The sequence below is a fragment of the Delphinus delphis genome, chromosome 15 (genome assembly GCF_949987515.2).
Source record: "Delphinus delphis chromosome 15, mDelDel1.2, whole genome shotgun sequence".
Lineage (NCBI taxonomy): Eukaryota > Metazoa > Chordata > Mammalia > Artiodactyla > Delphinidae > Delphinus > Delphinus delphis.
The window spans coordinates 58,877,579-58,893,571 of NC_082697.1; the positions used below are offsets into that span (position 1 = coordinate 58,877,579).

The 15,993-nt window shown below is 46.4% G+C and overlaps 1 protein-coding gene across 1 annotated transcript in view; it reads left to right on the plus strand.

The window, feature by feature from the left end:
* SNX29 (sorting nexin 29) overlaps window positions 1-15,993 on the plus strand; it is a 548,807-nt gene that overhangs the window by 41,250 nt on the left and 491,564 nt on the right. The window contains exon 4 of the mRNA XM_060031763.1: window positions 1,703-1,827. Coding sequence (XP_059887746.1) covers window positions 1,703-1,827 — 125 coding nt within the window. The remainder of the gene's footprint in view (window positions 1-1,702; window positions 1,828-15,993) is intronic.

Below are 15,993 nucleotides of genomic sequence, written 5' to 3' on the forward strand. Positions count from 1 at the left end.
GTGATAGTTTCAGGTGCACAGCAAAGTGACTCAGCCATACATATACATGTATCCATTCTCCCCCAAACTCCTGGAGGGCTAACTTTGATTATTGGCAGTAGTAGCCTAGAATTCTGGGATGGATTAGTGATGTCTGTGATGGGCACAGACTAGAGGATAAATATTCATGTGCTGTGTATTTGCTGATGCTGGGTTAGCGTTTTCTGGTGTAGACAGAAGACTTGAGTAAAGGTGGCATATGGGAGGGAGTTGACTTTTGTCTTAGAATAAAGCATGTTTGTCTTGGTGGCATGGGGTGTAGTGGAAACTACCTTGGATCAGCATGGGGGTGGGTAGGGCTGGAGTACCCATGTTGCTGCTAATTATGTACTTACTAGGTACTGTCTCTTAAATGTCTCTAAGCCTCAGTTTCTTGACGTGTAAAATGGAGATAATAATACCTGCCTCAACCATATCATAATGTTGATGGGAGGAGCTAGTGAGATCATGGATGTGAAGATGTTTTACCACCCACAGAGTGATAGACACTTGTAGTATTATAACTACAGGTGTGGGGGTGGGTGGAGCAGGAAATGCCTGCAGTTACGCAAGGATGAGCCAGATGGTGGTGGCTGCAGGGTCTTTGCACTGGGTCTGTCTGCCCAGCCTGCTGCCTCTTGTCATATCCAGGTCATAAGGTTACCTCCATTCGGGCCACAGAATCTAAGCCTGTTCTTGCCCTGGCTCCACCTGCCACCTCATCCTGTTTTATTTTCTTCAAAGATCTCATCAACTGATATGGTCTGGTTAGCTTATTTGTTTGTGTATCTTCCCCTGCTAGAACCATGGAAATGTGGTGAGGCAGAGACCTTTTCTGTCTCACTCCCACCTTCATATCCTCAGAGCCTAGAACAGTGCCTGGCACATAGGAGAAGTTCAGGATTTCTTAACATTTGTTGCATGAATGATTGGAAGGGTCTTTGAAGTCCACAGACCCAGTTGGGCTGGGGGCCCAGGATCCCTGTGAGGATTGTTAAGAATTGAGTGTAGTTGCTGTGACCTCCTCTCTCTGTGAACATGTTCCTGAATCTCCCATTTCTTTGGTTACTGATAAATCAATTCAGTTAAATGCACAGTAATTGTAACGTAATTGACAATTCCATCAACTCCGGATCTGACTTCACAATGTAATCTCTTACAACAAAATAAAGGACAGGAATCAGAATTCATATTATTTTTTAGGATATGTAACAGGCCATGAAATTACACAGTGTTTCCAATTTGGCAGGCTGGTGAATTCAATCTCTTAAAAGATAATCTTGTTTCATAAAGGACATGATATGAATGAGAGTTGAAACTTGTGAATTGGATACAATTAACACCCAACCCCTCCCCACACAGAACTGATTTGTTTTTAAATTGGCTTTTTTTTTTTTTCTTTTCCCCTGCTGGCTGGCACCAGTTCCATTTCCCCTTGTTTCTTGTGAATTGTTACTGTGCTTTCACCAGTCTGATGAACTTGGCTAGACTGTGCCGGGCTTCCCTAAGTTATGTGAAATGAACATGAATGGAGGTGGGTGTGGAGTCAGTTACATGTCAGTTACCTGTCTGTAAATCCAGGTGTCTAGTGTGTACCCTCACCAGCTCCCTGGAGATGCCAGGGCCGCCCTGTTGTTTCTCTGCCTTCACAGGGTGGATTGATGAATCATTGGTTCTCTCGCAGGGTAACCTGTCTGTGTGCCCAGTTTGAGGCCGTCCTGCAGCATGGCTTGAAGAGGAGTCGAGGATTAGCACTAACAGCAGCCGCGATCAAACAGGCAGCAGGCTTCTCCAGCAAAACCGAAACAGGTACTGCTCGGCCTGATGCATCCCGGAGGATGTTCCTTTCTCTTGTTCTTTTAATTTGTGTTTATTTTTTAATAGCGGGCAAGGCAATCATCGTGCGGGACTGGTGGGGGCCAGTGGCACGTGGTGGTGCAGAAATCCGTGGTAAGGATGTCTTACTTGCAGTCAGTTAGGGTGTTGTCTGGTTTCTTAATTTAAATGAAGTCAGCCTTTGTGCAGAATTCTCAGAGCCATGTGTTGTGGTCTCCGAGGGGCTTGGGGGACCTGCAGCTAAGGTGCTTATCTCACCGACATGGTGTGGCAATTGCTGTGAAACTAATAATCTGTTCTAACTTCATGCACAAGGATAGCACAGCATTTCATAATTAAATCTGTCTTCAATAACAGCAGCAGAAACCAGGCAGGTCTCTGAGCTTATAGTTCCGCTGCCATCCATTTTAACATTGTCACAGCATTTCCCTTGTCCTGTGCTGCTGTGTCTCTGATGACAGGGATAATGCTACTAATAATAATTCAACACTCATGGGTACTGGTGCTAGCCTAGCACTTTGTTAGTCTTTTATATAAATTAACTCGCTCAGTTCACACAGTAGCCCTGTGAGTGGTGGGGACCTTCATCTCTCTTCTCTGTGGTACAGATGTGATCTGTCTGAAGCGGTTTGCTTTGGATCTGAACTTTGAAGTGTGTCATGTCATATAAACAACATCCTGTGTTCCACCCCACTCGCACATTTAAAAGAGCAGGTTCTTTCAGACCCTGCTTGTGGCTGCCGCCCTGAATTCCCAAATCCTTCTTGTTACTGTGACATCAGTGTCACTGCTGAGTAAAATATGTCACCTTTTGCTAGTTCACCTCCTTTCACAGCAGAAAATCAGTGCTCACCGTGTTTGGTAGAGGTGTTTGTGGAAATTCTCTGCCCACTGAAGCGAACCCTTTGCCTTTCCCTCTCATGTTGGCGTGTCTCCTTTCCCTTTTCTCTCACCCCTTCAGCAGATCTTTCATCCCTGTTCATCTCACCGGCTTTTCATTTTCAGAAATGAATGTGGGTCCTGTTGGGGTCAGGGGATGGCTGCAAGAGGGATTCCTGTCATCGTTGATTTCTCTTCTGTGTTCCCAGGTCCCTTCCTTAGAAGTCAGGGACATAGGGGGCCAGTTCAGAGAAGAGCCGGTGTCAAGGGCCTCAGTCCTCGTAGAAACCACAGCCAGCTGCCTTGGCCACCTCGGATGTCAGCCTCAGTCGTCTCGGTGACATTTTATGTACAGGATGCTTCCCTGAGCCTCTGTGTGGGGATGCCGTAGGGCTGGTTGATGGCTGTTTGAGGACATGGCTTTTCCGAGAGTCCTCCTTGGCTTGCTGGGCCCTTGTGTTTCTTCTCATTTCCTTCTTACCTGTCTGTGGGGCAGCTACCTCAGAGGAACTGGTGTGGAATAGACCACCAGGCTCTGGGCAGCTCCTGGGCATGGCAGAGGCAGCCTGGCTTTGGAGTCAGACTCTGAGGGTAAGTCTGGCATGACCCTGGGAAAGTGCCCCTCTGTGCCCTCATTGTTTGCACCTGTAAAGGCAGAGCATCTGGTCTCCCTGCCAGGCTGTCAGGAGGCTTCAGTGAGACTCTCATGTGAAGCACCTGCTTCAGTTCATAGACCCGCCCCCCCAATAAATGTTTAACCAGCTACCCTCTTCTCCCAAACACCCTTTAAACTTTTAATCTCTTTCTCCACCTCACCCCCTCTTGAGGCTCTGACCTTTTTTTTTTTTTTTTTGCGGTACGTGGGCCTCTCACTGTTGTGGCCTCTTCCGTTGCGGAGCACAGGCTCCGGACGTGCAGGTCCAGCGGCCATGGCTCACGGGCCCAGCTGCTCCACGGCATGTGGGATCTTCCCGGATCGGGGCACGAACCCGTGTCCCCTGTATCGGCAGGCGGACTCTCAACCACTGCACCACCAGGGAAGCCCGAGGCTCTGACCTTTTAACCATGAAGAATGGCTCTACCTATTCCCATCCAGACTAGAATTCTTATCTTTTTGTTACTTGGCCCTGATAATCACAGAAGCACCTACACGTTCGCAAGACATCGCCAGCCTTCACCTTCTTGCTGTCTCCCTGCATCTTAGCATGATTTCTACACTTGCATCCTGAAGAGACTGATGAGCAGTCTCTGGCTTTGCTTTTGTCGAGGAGGGTGTGCTGGGCAGCTTCCTGGCCAATTAGAAGCGAAGGAAAGACCAAACTAGCTTAGCTCTGGAGTAGTTGCCGAGGGCTTGTGTCATCATTGTTGGCAGCGTTCATTAACCATTCCCGGGTGTAGGATGGTCCTTGGCTGATTAAAACCTCTTTCCTGCCCTTGAATGTTTGATTAAAAACCTCATGAGAGAAGGGGCAGGTGTTTCTTCAGCTGCTCAGAGTTGGAAAAGATAAGATCAATGACTTCTTATGGTTGTTCTTAAAGCCATTGGAATGACCTTGCCATGCAGAATGAATAAAATGAAGTCTGAAGAGAAGGATCCGACGGGAATGAGCGTTGCTCTGCTCCCTTGTCTCTGCTGGCTGCTGGGCTGGGCCCTCTATGTAGCTTGGCGATCGGACGGCAGGGTTGAAATCCCCGCTCAGCGACTTGTCACACATGAGCTCTCTGGGACACCTCCTCTCTGAGCTTCTGTTTCCTCGTGTGTAAACTAAGGGTGATAACGGGATCCGCCTCACAGGGTTGTGGTGGGGGCTTGAGGCCTTGGTACTGGGCTGCCCGAGCTGGTGCGTGATGTTAACATGCCAATAACATTCCAGCATAGGTGATGGTGTCTTTACTTTTCAGATGATGACACTGAGCCTCAAGTAAGTTAATACGTGGCCCAAGTTCCCATGGCTGGTAAATGGGCAGAGCTGAGGATTCCAACCCAGGTCAGACTGATGTCAAGAAGTTCCTGGCTCTTCCCCGCTTCCCACCTCCCCTGGCAGCAGGTCTGATGCCCATTATTGCCCCTCTGTAGACCACTCTAACTCAGTGAACTGAATTGAAAGTGACAGGAGAGAATGAATAACGGTGAATTAATCCACAAGCCTGTTTCATTAGCTCTGTTTCTAGATGAAGAGAGAAAAGCTGAACTTCAGAGTAATGACTGAAAAAAATGACATTGTTGAAAATCACAATACAGTAGATAATACTGAGAGTCTGCCGGGGCATGACTGCATTTGGTTGTCTGCGGTTAGGGAGCCTGTAGGACTGAGTTTGGAAACTGGTGCCCTTGCACAGCGTATTAAAAAAACTTTTTTTTCAAGTTGCCAACATTTAAAAATTATGAGATTTTATGTTGAAATATAGATTTCTAGATTTTCTTAAACTTGAGGGTCTGTGACTCTGGGCCTACGTTTACTGTTGACTTTGTTTGGAGCCCAGCACCCCTGCCCTTTGTAGATGGGGCAAAAGTACTCCAGGTCACCACAGTCTCCACCCCTCCCTATCGCCCCGACACTTGAGACAGAATGTCGGTTGCCATTTATTGTTGTACCGTCATTATTGTTCCCACTATTCTAATGGGAAATTCAGCAGTTTTCAAGGGTAAACACCTCTCAAGTTGTAAGCCTTTGAAGCCAGTTTCTGGAGTGCTAAAACCGTTGTTTTTGTCAGTTTTGTTCAGTTTTATAGTTGCTTTTTGGGGAGAGGATTTGTTAACCTTCTCACTGGCCTGTAGCCAAAAGTCCCTTATTTCTTGTTTTTGTTTTGATTTTGAATACATTCTTGTCTTCGCATGTATCTGGTATTTTCGACTGAATGCCAGATGTTGTGTATGAAGAATCGTAGAGATAATTTGAAGTTTGGAATGATGGTATCTTTTTACAGAGATGATTTACTGTTGCTTCCAGACAGTTAGGGTAGAGGGAGATCAGTTTAATCCAGTCACGGGATCAAGCCAGTTCACACCTGGCCTTTAGCATTTGTGATGCCTGATGTATTTCTAGGATGTAGTTCTTCGGGGTTTCCAGCTTATACCAGTTTCCTGGAGTTGCCATAGCAAATTTGCACACCCCGGGTGGCTTAAAACAACAGAGAGAAATTGACTTTTTCACAGTCTGGAGGCCAGGAGTCCAAAATCTAGGTGTCGGCAGAGTTGGTTCCTTCTGGAAGGCTCTGAGGGGAGGGTGTGTTCCTAGCTTCTGGTGCTTGTTAGCCATTCCTTGGCTTGTAGCTTTATCACTCTAGTCTTGGCCCCTCTCTTCACATGGCCTTCTTTCCTCTGTGTCCCCGTCTCTCTGTGTCCCCTCCTCTCCTTAGAAGGACACCAGTTGTGTTAGATTAGGTCCAGTATGACCTCATCTCAATAAATTACACCTGCAAAGAGGCTTTCCCCAAATAAAGTCTCATTCTGGGGTTCCAGGTGGACACGAATTTTGGGGGGCACTATTCAGTCCAGTACACAGCTGAATCCCTGAGGTGTTTTCCAGTGCCCTTCCTCATCTGCAGGTCCCGAACTCTAATTTTTTTTTTTTAAAGACCCTGTGGGAATTCTGAAAGCTCCACTTAACTTCTCATCAGAGAAGCTCTGTAGTTGGGAAAAGCCTTAGGGCAAAATAAGGCCCTATAGACAGAAGTCATGTCTGTCGACTTCCCTTCTCTTTGGGATCTGAGTTCCTCCTGTCTTTCTTGCCTTTGCAGAGCTCCTAGTCCTTCACTTTTGCTTTAATTAAAAAAAAAAAAAAAGGCTGGCATTTTCAGTTGCTGTTTTTTTCGTGGGGGAGTTGGTCTGGTTCAAGCTAATCTTTCACAGCCGACAGTGGACCCTTAGAGTGATGCTTTCAGCTTGTGCCTTTTCCGGTGGCCAGATGTGCCCCCTCTGTGCATGACCATCTTCTGTTACTTTTCTATAAATCAGGTACCAGCTTTTCCTTCTGAGGTCAACTGTAGCCTGGGAAAGGGAGTTTGCAGGCAGTTTTCCTTCAGTTTTGTGATGATTTTAATCAGTACCCACATACATCCCCCATTCCCTAGTTTGCTGTCTATTAGGTGGTTTTGTATTGTTTGTTTTTGATTTTAGCTTGGTATTCAGGTTTCTTTTTTTGTGTGTGTGTTACGCGGCCTCTCACTGTTGTGGCCTCTCCCGTTGCAGAGCACAGGCTCCGGACGCACAGGCTCAGCAGCCATGGCTCACGGGCCTAGCCGCTCCGCGGCATGTGGGATCTTCCCGGACCAGGGCACGAACCTGTGTCCCCTGCATCGGCAGGCGGACTCTCAACCACTGCGCCACCAGGGAAGCCCCTCTTTTTGTTTTTGACTTGGGAGGTTTTTACCCAAACATCCCTGACCTGTGAAATGTTGGTGAGGTAAAACATCATTCTAAGCAGTTATGCTGCCAGCTCAGCAGTTATGCCGTCTTGGCGGGCATGGGAAACAGTGTCCATCCCAAACTGCAATCCCTTTGAATAGATCGTCCAGTTAGTTGAGTTACACAGGAGCCAGAGAAGTTTAGAATAAGATCACCTGGTGTGTCTTCTTTAGAATTCAGACCCCAGAAGTGAGAGCCTACTGTGCCCGGTAGAGCCGTTTCCTCTGACTTTTGACAAGTGACTGGATTTATCTGCACAGTTGATTTGCCGGTGGTGAGGTGGGAGCCTGCATTTTCCGAGCCTGTCCTGCAGTTTGTTTAACCTTTCCATTCCAGTTATGCAAGGTAGCGTGAATCATTACAGCTGACACTGGTTATTCCCCACCCAGCAGTTCTGTCCCGTCTTTCTTGCTAATAGAACTCTGGTTTTGTTCTGATGCTGGGTGGCCATGAGCTTCAGGCCTGAGGCTAACCACAGGAGGAGTAAATCTGGATCAGATCAGGCCAGCCATAATAATTTCCAGCCTGCCAGTAGTTGGTTTAGGAATAGACATGTGATGCAATTCTGACCAAAAGGAAAGGTCTGCTGAGGGGCTTCTGAGAAAGCTTCTTGCTGTTTAAACAGAGACACAAGAAGTCTTATTTTATGGCCTTCGGTTGTTTTGTGAGACTGTGATATTTGGAGCTATGGCAGTGATGTTGTGACCATGAGGCGGGACCAAGTCTGAAGATGAAAGCTGGTACATTCAGGATGGCAGCTCAGAAAGATGGAAAGTACTTGGACCCTGATAATGTCACTGAGCTACTGAATTAACCAACTCTGGAACTGCCCTACCTCTGGACTTAATGTTATGTGAGATAATTAGTTCCCTAATATTTTAAGGCATTTTGAGTTGGATTTCTTTTTACTTGCATCCAAAATCATCCTAACTTAAACAATAGAGAAAAGCAAGACAACTTAAAAAAAGAAAGAGACCTATGCTCCAGAAATGGGAGGAACAATGTGATTAGCACATTCATCCTGGAAATGACACTTGGGTGTTTTCTGCTCTTTTCAGTGAACCACAGGTTTGGCTTTCTTAGTGTTTGCTACTGACTCATATTGAGCAGCTCTTGTGACCCAGGGGATTCGTTAGACCATTCACACCCACTGTTCCACTTTACTGCTAAAATGATTATGCATAGTCAGTAACAGTGTTCCCATTTTACAGGTGAAGAAAATGAGGCTCAAAGAAATGAAATAATTTCCTTAATGTTCCAGAGTTAAAAAGTGGCAGAGCTGGGATTTCTACTCAGGCAGGCCTACATGATTGTGATTCTGAAGCTCCTACTCTTATTTATAATGGCATATTGTTTCCAGAAAGAGGGCTGTCTGAAAGATTGTGACCCCCTTCCCCCATTTGAACTCATGAGTAAATTAAGCAGCATTTTATTATTTATTTATTTTGGCTGTGCCGGGTCTTAGTTGCTTCATGTGGACTCTTAGTTGTGGCATGCGGACTTCTTAGTTGTGGCATGTGGGATCTTTAGTTGTGGCATGAAGACTCTTAGTTGCGACATGCATGCGGGATCTAGTTCCCCAACCAAGGATCGAACCCGGGCCCCCTGCATTGGGAGCACGGAGTCTTACCCACTGGACCACCAGGGAAGTCCAAGCCACACGTGTTGAGTAAGTTAGGAGCACTCAGAGCAGAGCTCAGCAAACTATGTCCTACCACCTGTTTTGTAAATAAAGTTTTATTGGAACACAGCCACAAACATTCATCTACTTAGTGCCTAGGGCTGCTTTTAGGCAGAGTTGTGACTGAGACTGTCTGGCCTCCTGACTTTCTAGCTCCTAGCATAGTGTCTAGAAGTATATGGGTTCTTCAGTAAAAATATGTTCAATAAATACCTTCTGGTTGGAAGGAAGGGCATCATCCAATGTGCATAGTACTATATTTCATGATTCCCGAGGTACCTGAAACCAGGATCACTCCAGAGTACTTCCTTTTCCTGGTTCATAACCTGTGCCTTCTTGCTGTGTCTTCACACGGTGGAAGGAGCCTCTTTTATCAGGGCACTAATCCCGTTCATGAGGGCTCCACCCTCATCACCTAAGGGTCCACCCAAAGGCCCCATCTACTAATACTATCATCTTTGTGGGTTAGAATTTCAAGAGATGAATTTTGAGGGGACACATTCCAATTATAGAAGTGGCATTTCAATGGCATAACCTTGGAGTTTGATGTTCTTGTTAATCACTAAAATATCATCATCAGGTTATGTGTCAGCAGTCTATTACAAGGTGATAGGCATGATTCAGAACATACCAGAGGCACATTTATTATTGAGGTGCCTGTCTTGTAAAATTTAACTGTAACTTTCCTTATCTGTTCAGCAGCCTTTTGGCACCTCTGACCTTGACACTTTGTCTCCCCCTCTCTTCTGTGTTGCCACAACCTCTGGGCATACTTTCTACTTCTTTGCAGATCCTTCCTGGCATATCCCTTCTACACCCTCAAACATTAAATATTATTTATCCTCAGATTCTGTTGTTGACTCCTGTTTCTACACATCCTGTCTGAATTCCTCGGTGAAAATCGCTCTCTGTGTGTCGATTACTCTTAGTTACACCTCCCGCAGATCACTCCTGGTCTTCCTCTTGAGTGTCGCTGTTTGGATGTACCATGGGCTTGTCAAGGTCTGCATGACTGAATTCTCATCCCTATCGCACCCCCACGTTTGCTCCTGTGTTCCTTGCTTAGTGAATGGCTCTGCCCTTCACCCAGGTCCCCTGACCAGCCTCGGGCTTCCTCTCAGCCACCTCCTCCTCCTTCCCCCACAACCGCTCAAACTTCTATTTTTTTCTCCCTCTCTTTTAAAAATTGTCATAAAGTATACATAACATAAAAATGACCATTTTAACCATTTTCAAATGTACACTTCAAAGGGATAAAAGTACATTCACATTGTACAACCGTCATACCATCCATCTCCAGAACCTTTTCATTTTCCCAAATAGAAACCCTGCCCCCATTAAATAATAACGCCCCATTTTCTCCTCCCACTAGCCCCTGACAACCACCACTCTGCTTTATGTCTCTATAAATTTGATTACTTTAGGTACTTCATATAAGTAGAATCATACAATATTTGTCCTCTTGTATTTGGCTTATTTCATTTAGCATAATTTCTTCAAGTTTCATGCATCCTTTTTAAGGTTGGATACTATTCCATTGTATGGATAGACCACCTTTGTTTATCCACTCATCTGTCGATGGACACCTGGGTTGCTTCCACTTATTGGCTATCGTGAAAAGTGCGGCTACGAACATGGGTGTACAAATAACTGTTCGAGTCCCTGCTTTCAATTCTTCTGGTTACATACTCAGAAGTGGAATTTTTGGATCATACAGTAATTCTATGTTTAATTCTTTGAAGAACCACCATATAGTTTCCTGTACTGGGTGCTCCATTTTATTTTATTTTTAATTTTTTTAAAATTTATTTATTTATTTTTGGCTGTGTTGGGTCTTTGTTGCTGTGTGCAGGCTTTCTCTAGTTGTGGTGAGTGGGGGCTACTCTTCGTTGCTGTGCTCAGGCTTCTCATTGCGGTGGCTTCTCTTGTTGCCGAGCATAGGCTCTAGGCACGCGGGGTTCAGTAGTTGTGGCTTGCAGGCTCTAGAGCGCAGGCTCGGTAGTTGTGGCGCCCGGACTTAGTTGCTCCGTGGCATGTGGGATCTTCCCAGACCAGGGCTCGAACCCGTGTCCCCTGCATTGGCAGGCGGATTCTTAACCACTGCACCACTAGGGAAGCCCGGGGTGCTCCATTTTAAATTCCCACCAGCAATGCACAAGGGTTCCAATTTCTCCACATCCTCACCAACACTTGTAATTTTTTGTGTTTTTGATAATAGCTACTCAAATGGGTGTGAAGTGGTGTCTCATCCTGTTTTTTGTTTTGTTTTTTGTTTTGTTTGCGGTACACGGGCCTCTCACTGTTGTAGCCTCTCCTGCTGTGGAGCACAGGCTCCGGACGCGCAGGCTCAGCGGCCATGGCTCACGGGCCCAGCCGCTCCGCAGCATGTGGGATCTTCCCGGACCGGGGCACGGACCCGTGTCCCCTGCATCAGCATGCGGACTCTCAACCACTGCGCCACCAGGGAAGCCCTCATCCTGGTTTTGATCTATTGTCTCTTGAAGTTTCAGATTTCTCTCTAAAGTCATTTCATGAGCTCCCTACCAGTTCAGCTGGATGGTGCCCCTCCGATTGGTGATGACCCTCCCCCACCTTGCAATGGTCCTGAGTCCTCTTCTCACCAGACCTCTGTGTGGCACCACCGTTTTCTTGTCTCCCTCTCTCGGTGGTCAGGGACTGGGTCCATCCTTGCTCACATTTGTAGCTCCAGTGTATTGCAAGGAGCCTGCAACTACATTCAGAATAATGACTCGAGGACCCAGATGTCAGGTCATGCTGCTCGTTCTCCTGGGATGCCAAACCCCGCCCCCTTCCGTCTGTACATCCTCACAGTTGAAAGCATGTGGTATTAGTATTAATATAGCCCCAACTGTAAAATTAGAGAAACCTACTTCCTTGATCCTCAGGGGGGATTTTTGAAAGTGGTTGATTGCATTTAACTGAAATTGGAATTTATATTTTGCTTCACCGGGGTACCTTGGGTAACAGTTTCATTTCTGTAGAAAATTGATTGCAGAGGAAGCTGCATGTGCCAGGAGAACCCCAGGCCCATCCTTTTGATCGTGAGGGGAAGTCCACTCCCTCACCCTCCCATCCCTATCATGTTTTCAGTTCCCTCTTTGTGTTTCTCTATTGAATTCGCTAACTTGAAAATCAGCTAGTTCTGGTGAAAGAGAGTTGGGAGGATGTCTGCCAAAGGGGCAGAGAAGATGTCCAGGGTGGCGATAAAAATGTTCAGCAGCTGGTGGGGAAGTGCTGGTCTTAGGGAGGGAGCCAGGGCCAGAGCGCTGTCCCCCACGGGCGAGGTGTTAACCCATGAGTCACTGGATTCGGGCAATGTCCATAGGGTCCTGGGAGGGTTCTTGACTGCTGGAGTGGCTGAGGGCTTGGGCCAGTGGCCATTTATTAAGGGGGATGAAAATGTGCCGGCATATTAGGATTTGTTGTAGCCAGACTGATGCCTCTTGGCCGAAGGGGACCTCTGGCTGTTTCAGAGGTATTTAATCTTTTTTTTTTTTTTAAATGAATGAATTTATTTTTGGCTGCGTTGGTTTTTTTGTTGTTGTTACTGTGTGTGGGCTTCCTCTAGCTGCGGTGAGCGGAAGCTACTCTTTGTTCGGTGCAAGGATTTCTCATTGCGGTGGCTTGTCTTTGTTGCATTGCAGAGGCTCTAGGTGCGCGGGCTTCAGTAGTAGTTGTGGCTCACAGGCTCTAGAGCGCAGGCTCGGTAGTTGTGACGCACGGGCTTAGTTGCTCCGCGGCATGTGGGATCTTCCCGGACCAGGGCTTGAACCCGTGTCCCCTGCATTGGCAGGCGGATTCTTAACCACTGTGCCACCAGGAAAGTCCCAGGTATTTAATCTTGATGTCCTGTAAGTTAAGACTCAGACCTGGCTTCGGCGTTGTCAGTTTTGAGTTATCATCCAGCCTGTTGGTGTCATGGGTACTTTGCTTCGCTTCTGTCAGCATGAAAATGGCTCTTGCGCAGAGGATGGAGTACACGCCTAAAAGGAAACAGGGCACAGGTTTTAGAATGGTGGAGAAAGTTCCCACTTGTTCATAAAGGAGGCACCATAGGCCCTTGTGTCACGTGGGTAAAGGCCAGGTGCGCTCTGTTGAGGTGTTAGAGCTGGGAACTCAGCCTTCAGACGATCACAGGGGCCAGACAGCTGACAGAGATGCGTGAATCGGGCTGGTGAAGGATGCCAGGGAGTAGTGGCACCTGAGAGTCACCTGGCCCCTGCAGAGCAGGCTGGGATGTGTAGTCAGTCTGCAGATTCAGGTGGAAGAGAGGATAAATTTGGATGAGCAGCTAGCAGTCCACCACGGTGGAGCTTTTCCCCTTCTCTGTAGAGTGGTCAGAGACACCTCTTCACGGGGACATTTGAAGAGAGACCTAAGGAAGCGAAGGAATTAGCCATCCTGTTATTGGGGGAAGGAATCCCAGGCGGTTCAACAGGTTCAAAAGCGTGTAGCAGTCAGTCTCTTGTTTGCTCTCAAGTTGACTCCCTGCCCTTGCCCTGCAAACTCTATTTCCCGGGTCCCCTTGCCCATCATTTCAGTGGGAGGTGGTGATACGGTCAGCAGGTGAGAGGAAGAAGGGAGCTGGTATATTTCTTCCTCTCAGCCCTGCTTCAGGGGGCGTCTCTAGCCGTGGCTGTGCTTCCTTCCTGGTCCTTGGAGGTCCCCCGTGGCTGCCAGTCAGGCCTTCCTCGTCCCCCCACTTTCCTCCCAGGTGCCTCTGCACAGTCCAGCTGTTGCCTGCAACCCTGGTTACACCGCCTGGAACACCTTTTGTTCCTCTGGCATTAGGGGTGGACTAGCCTTCTGACGTCCGTTATCTCTGGGTGCCCTCATTATCTCCTGTTTGGCTTTCTGGCTCTTCCAAAAGCTCTGTAACAGATGTCCTGTTTGAAATTCCTTCAGTGGCCTAGCTGGTGTGGTTTCTGTTCTCACGGCTGGGTGGGCCCTGAGGTACAGCAGGCTTGGCTGGTTGGAGGAGCAGCCAGGACACCAGTGAGGCTGTTGCAGGGTGAGTGGCAGGGAGAGTGGGACGAGGTGAAGTGGAGAGGTAGTGGGGAGCCCAGTCACGTCCGGGCAGTAAGTGGTAATGTATTCTCCTTTTCTTGCTTTTTTTTTTGTGATCTCCTTTCACCTCTACCAAGATAATTGGCACTTGTTCTGTAGAGTCAGTAGGGGAGTAGGGGTTTAAATCTACTGAAGTCTTCCAAAGCAATCCAGCATCTCAGATCATGGTGCATTTATTCATTCTTTTTTAAAAAATTTTTTATTGGGGTATAGTTGATTTACAATGCTGCTTTAGTTTCAGGTGTACAGCAAAATGGATCTATATTCATTCTTTAAAAATGTATCATGTTCCGGGACTTCGCTGGTGGTCCAGTGGCTAAGACTCCGCGCTCCCAGTGCGGGGGGCAAAGGTTCGATCCCTAGTTGGGGAGCTACATCCCACATGCCACAACTAAAAGATCCTGCATGCTGCAACTAAACGTCCTGCAAGCAGCAATGAAGATCCTGTGTGCCACAACTAAGACCCAATGCAGCTAAATAAATAAATATTTAAAAAAGGTATCAAGTTCTGAATTGTACACTTTAAAATGGTGAATTTTATATTAAGTGAATTTTACTACAATTAAAAAAAAACTGGAAGTGGCTAAGTTACCTTTAACTGGCAAGTTTTAGTTTTTTTCTGAGTGAAGGGAGTTTAAAAACTAACTGGAAGGAAATTTAATAGCAGAGTTAATTTCAGTTGCAGAGAAATAAAGACAATTCCATCTTTACTCAAAAAAAAAGTATCAATGTAAAATGATACAGCTGCTGTGGAAAATAATTTGATGGTTTATCAAAAAGTTAAACATAGAATTACCAAACGATCCAGCAATTCCACTCCTAGATGCATACCTAAAAAAATTGAAAGCAGGGACTCAGAAACTTGCACACAAATATTCATAGCAGCATTATTCACAAGAGCCAGAAGGTAGAAACAACTCAAATGTCTATCAGCAGATGAATGGATAACAAAGTGTGGTATATACTATATATAATGGAATATTATTCAGCCATAAAGAGAAATGAAGTACTGCTACCTACTATAACATGGATGAACCTTAAAAACATGCTAAGTGAAATTCGCCAGTCACAAAAGGTCACGTGTTGTGTGATTCCACTTATACGTAGAATCTAGAATAGTCACATTTGTAGAGACAGAAAGTATGTGGAACAGAGGTTACCAGGGGGTGTGGGAGGGGAGGATGGGGGGATTAGTGTTTAATGGGTATGAAGTTTCTGTTTGGGATGATGAAAAGTTTCTGGAAACGGATAGTGGTGATAGTTGCACGACCTTGTGAATGTACTTCATGTCGCTGAATTAGACACTGAAAAATGGTTAAAGTGGTAAATTTTATTATGTATGTTTTACTGCAATTGAAGAAAGCGAAAAAAAAGTCCCAAGTTTACATACTTCATACAAGTCTTAATTATATGTTCTTCACAGTTAAAGCACAGCCCCTGTGTTCTAGTTCCAGGAGGCGTCTTGTAGCTGGTTGGGCGATGGCCACGTGACAGAGCCACAGCCCCTCATTGGAAACTCTGCTTTGCCCCTGCGTTTGTTTCTTGTAGTCAGGCTCCTGCAGATTGGGGTGTGACTGGGATCTGGGGGCACCTCTGCTCACCCAGGTCTCAGGCTGGAATATGGAAGCACTTGGTTTTGCCTTTGGTTCCTGGAATGGTTGATACGATGTATGGCTGACTCTGTTAGCTTCCTGCCTAGAATCCTCTCCCCTTTTCTACTTTGGCTTAACAGAACCTTGATTTTGCTTCCGGCTGTGGGATGTCCTTCTCTAGGTCATGGCTCATGAGTGATTTAGCCAGTCTTGACATGTTCTCCACTCCCTTGTGCTTTTCTGGGGTAACTTATCCTTGCCTGAAAAGAGGGAGTGATAGAGCTGGCTTTATCTTCTTTTTTTTTTTAAATTATTTATTTATTTTTGACTGCACTGCAGCATGCGGGATCTTAGTTCCCCAACCAGGGGACGAACCTGTGCCCCCTGCAGTGGAAGTGCGGAGTCCTAACCGCTGGACAACCATGGAATTCCCAAGAACTGACTTGTATCTTAACCTCTTTCTTCTGCTCCAATTGTGAATGTGAGACCCA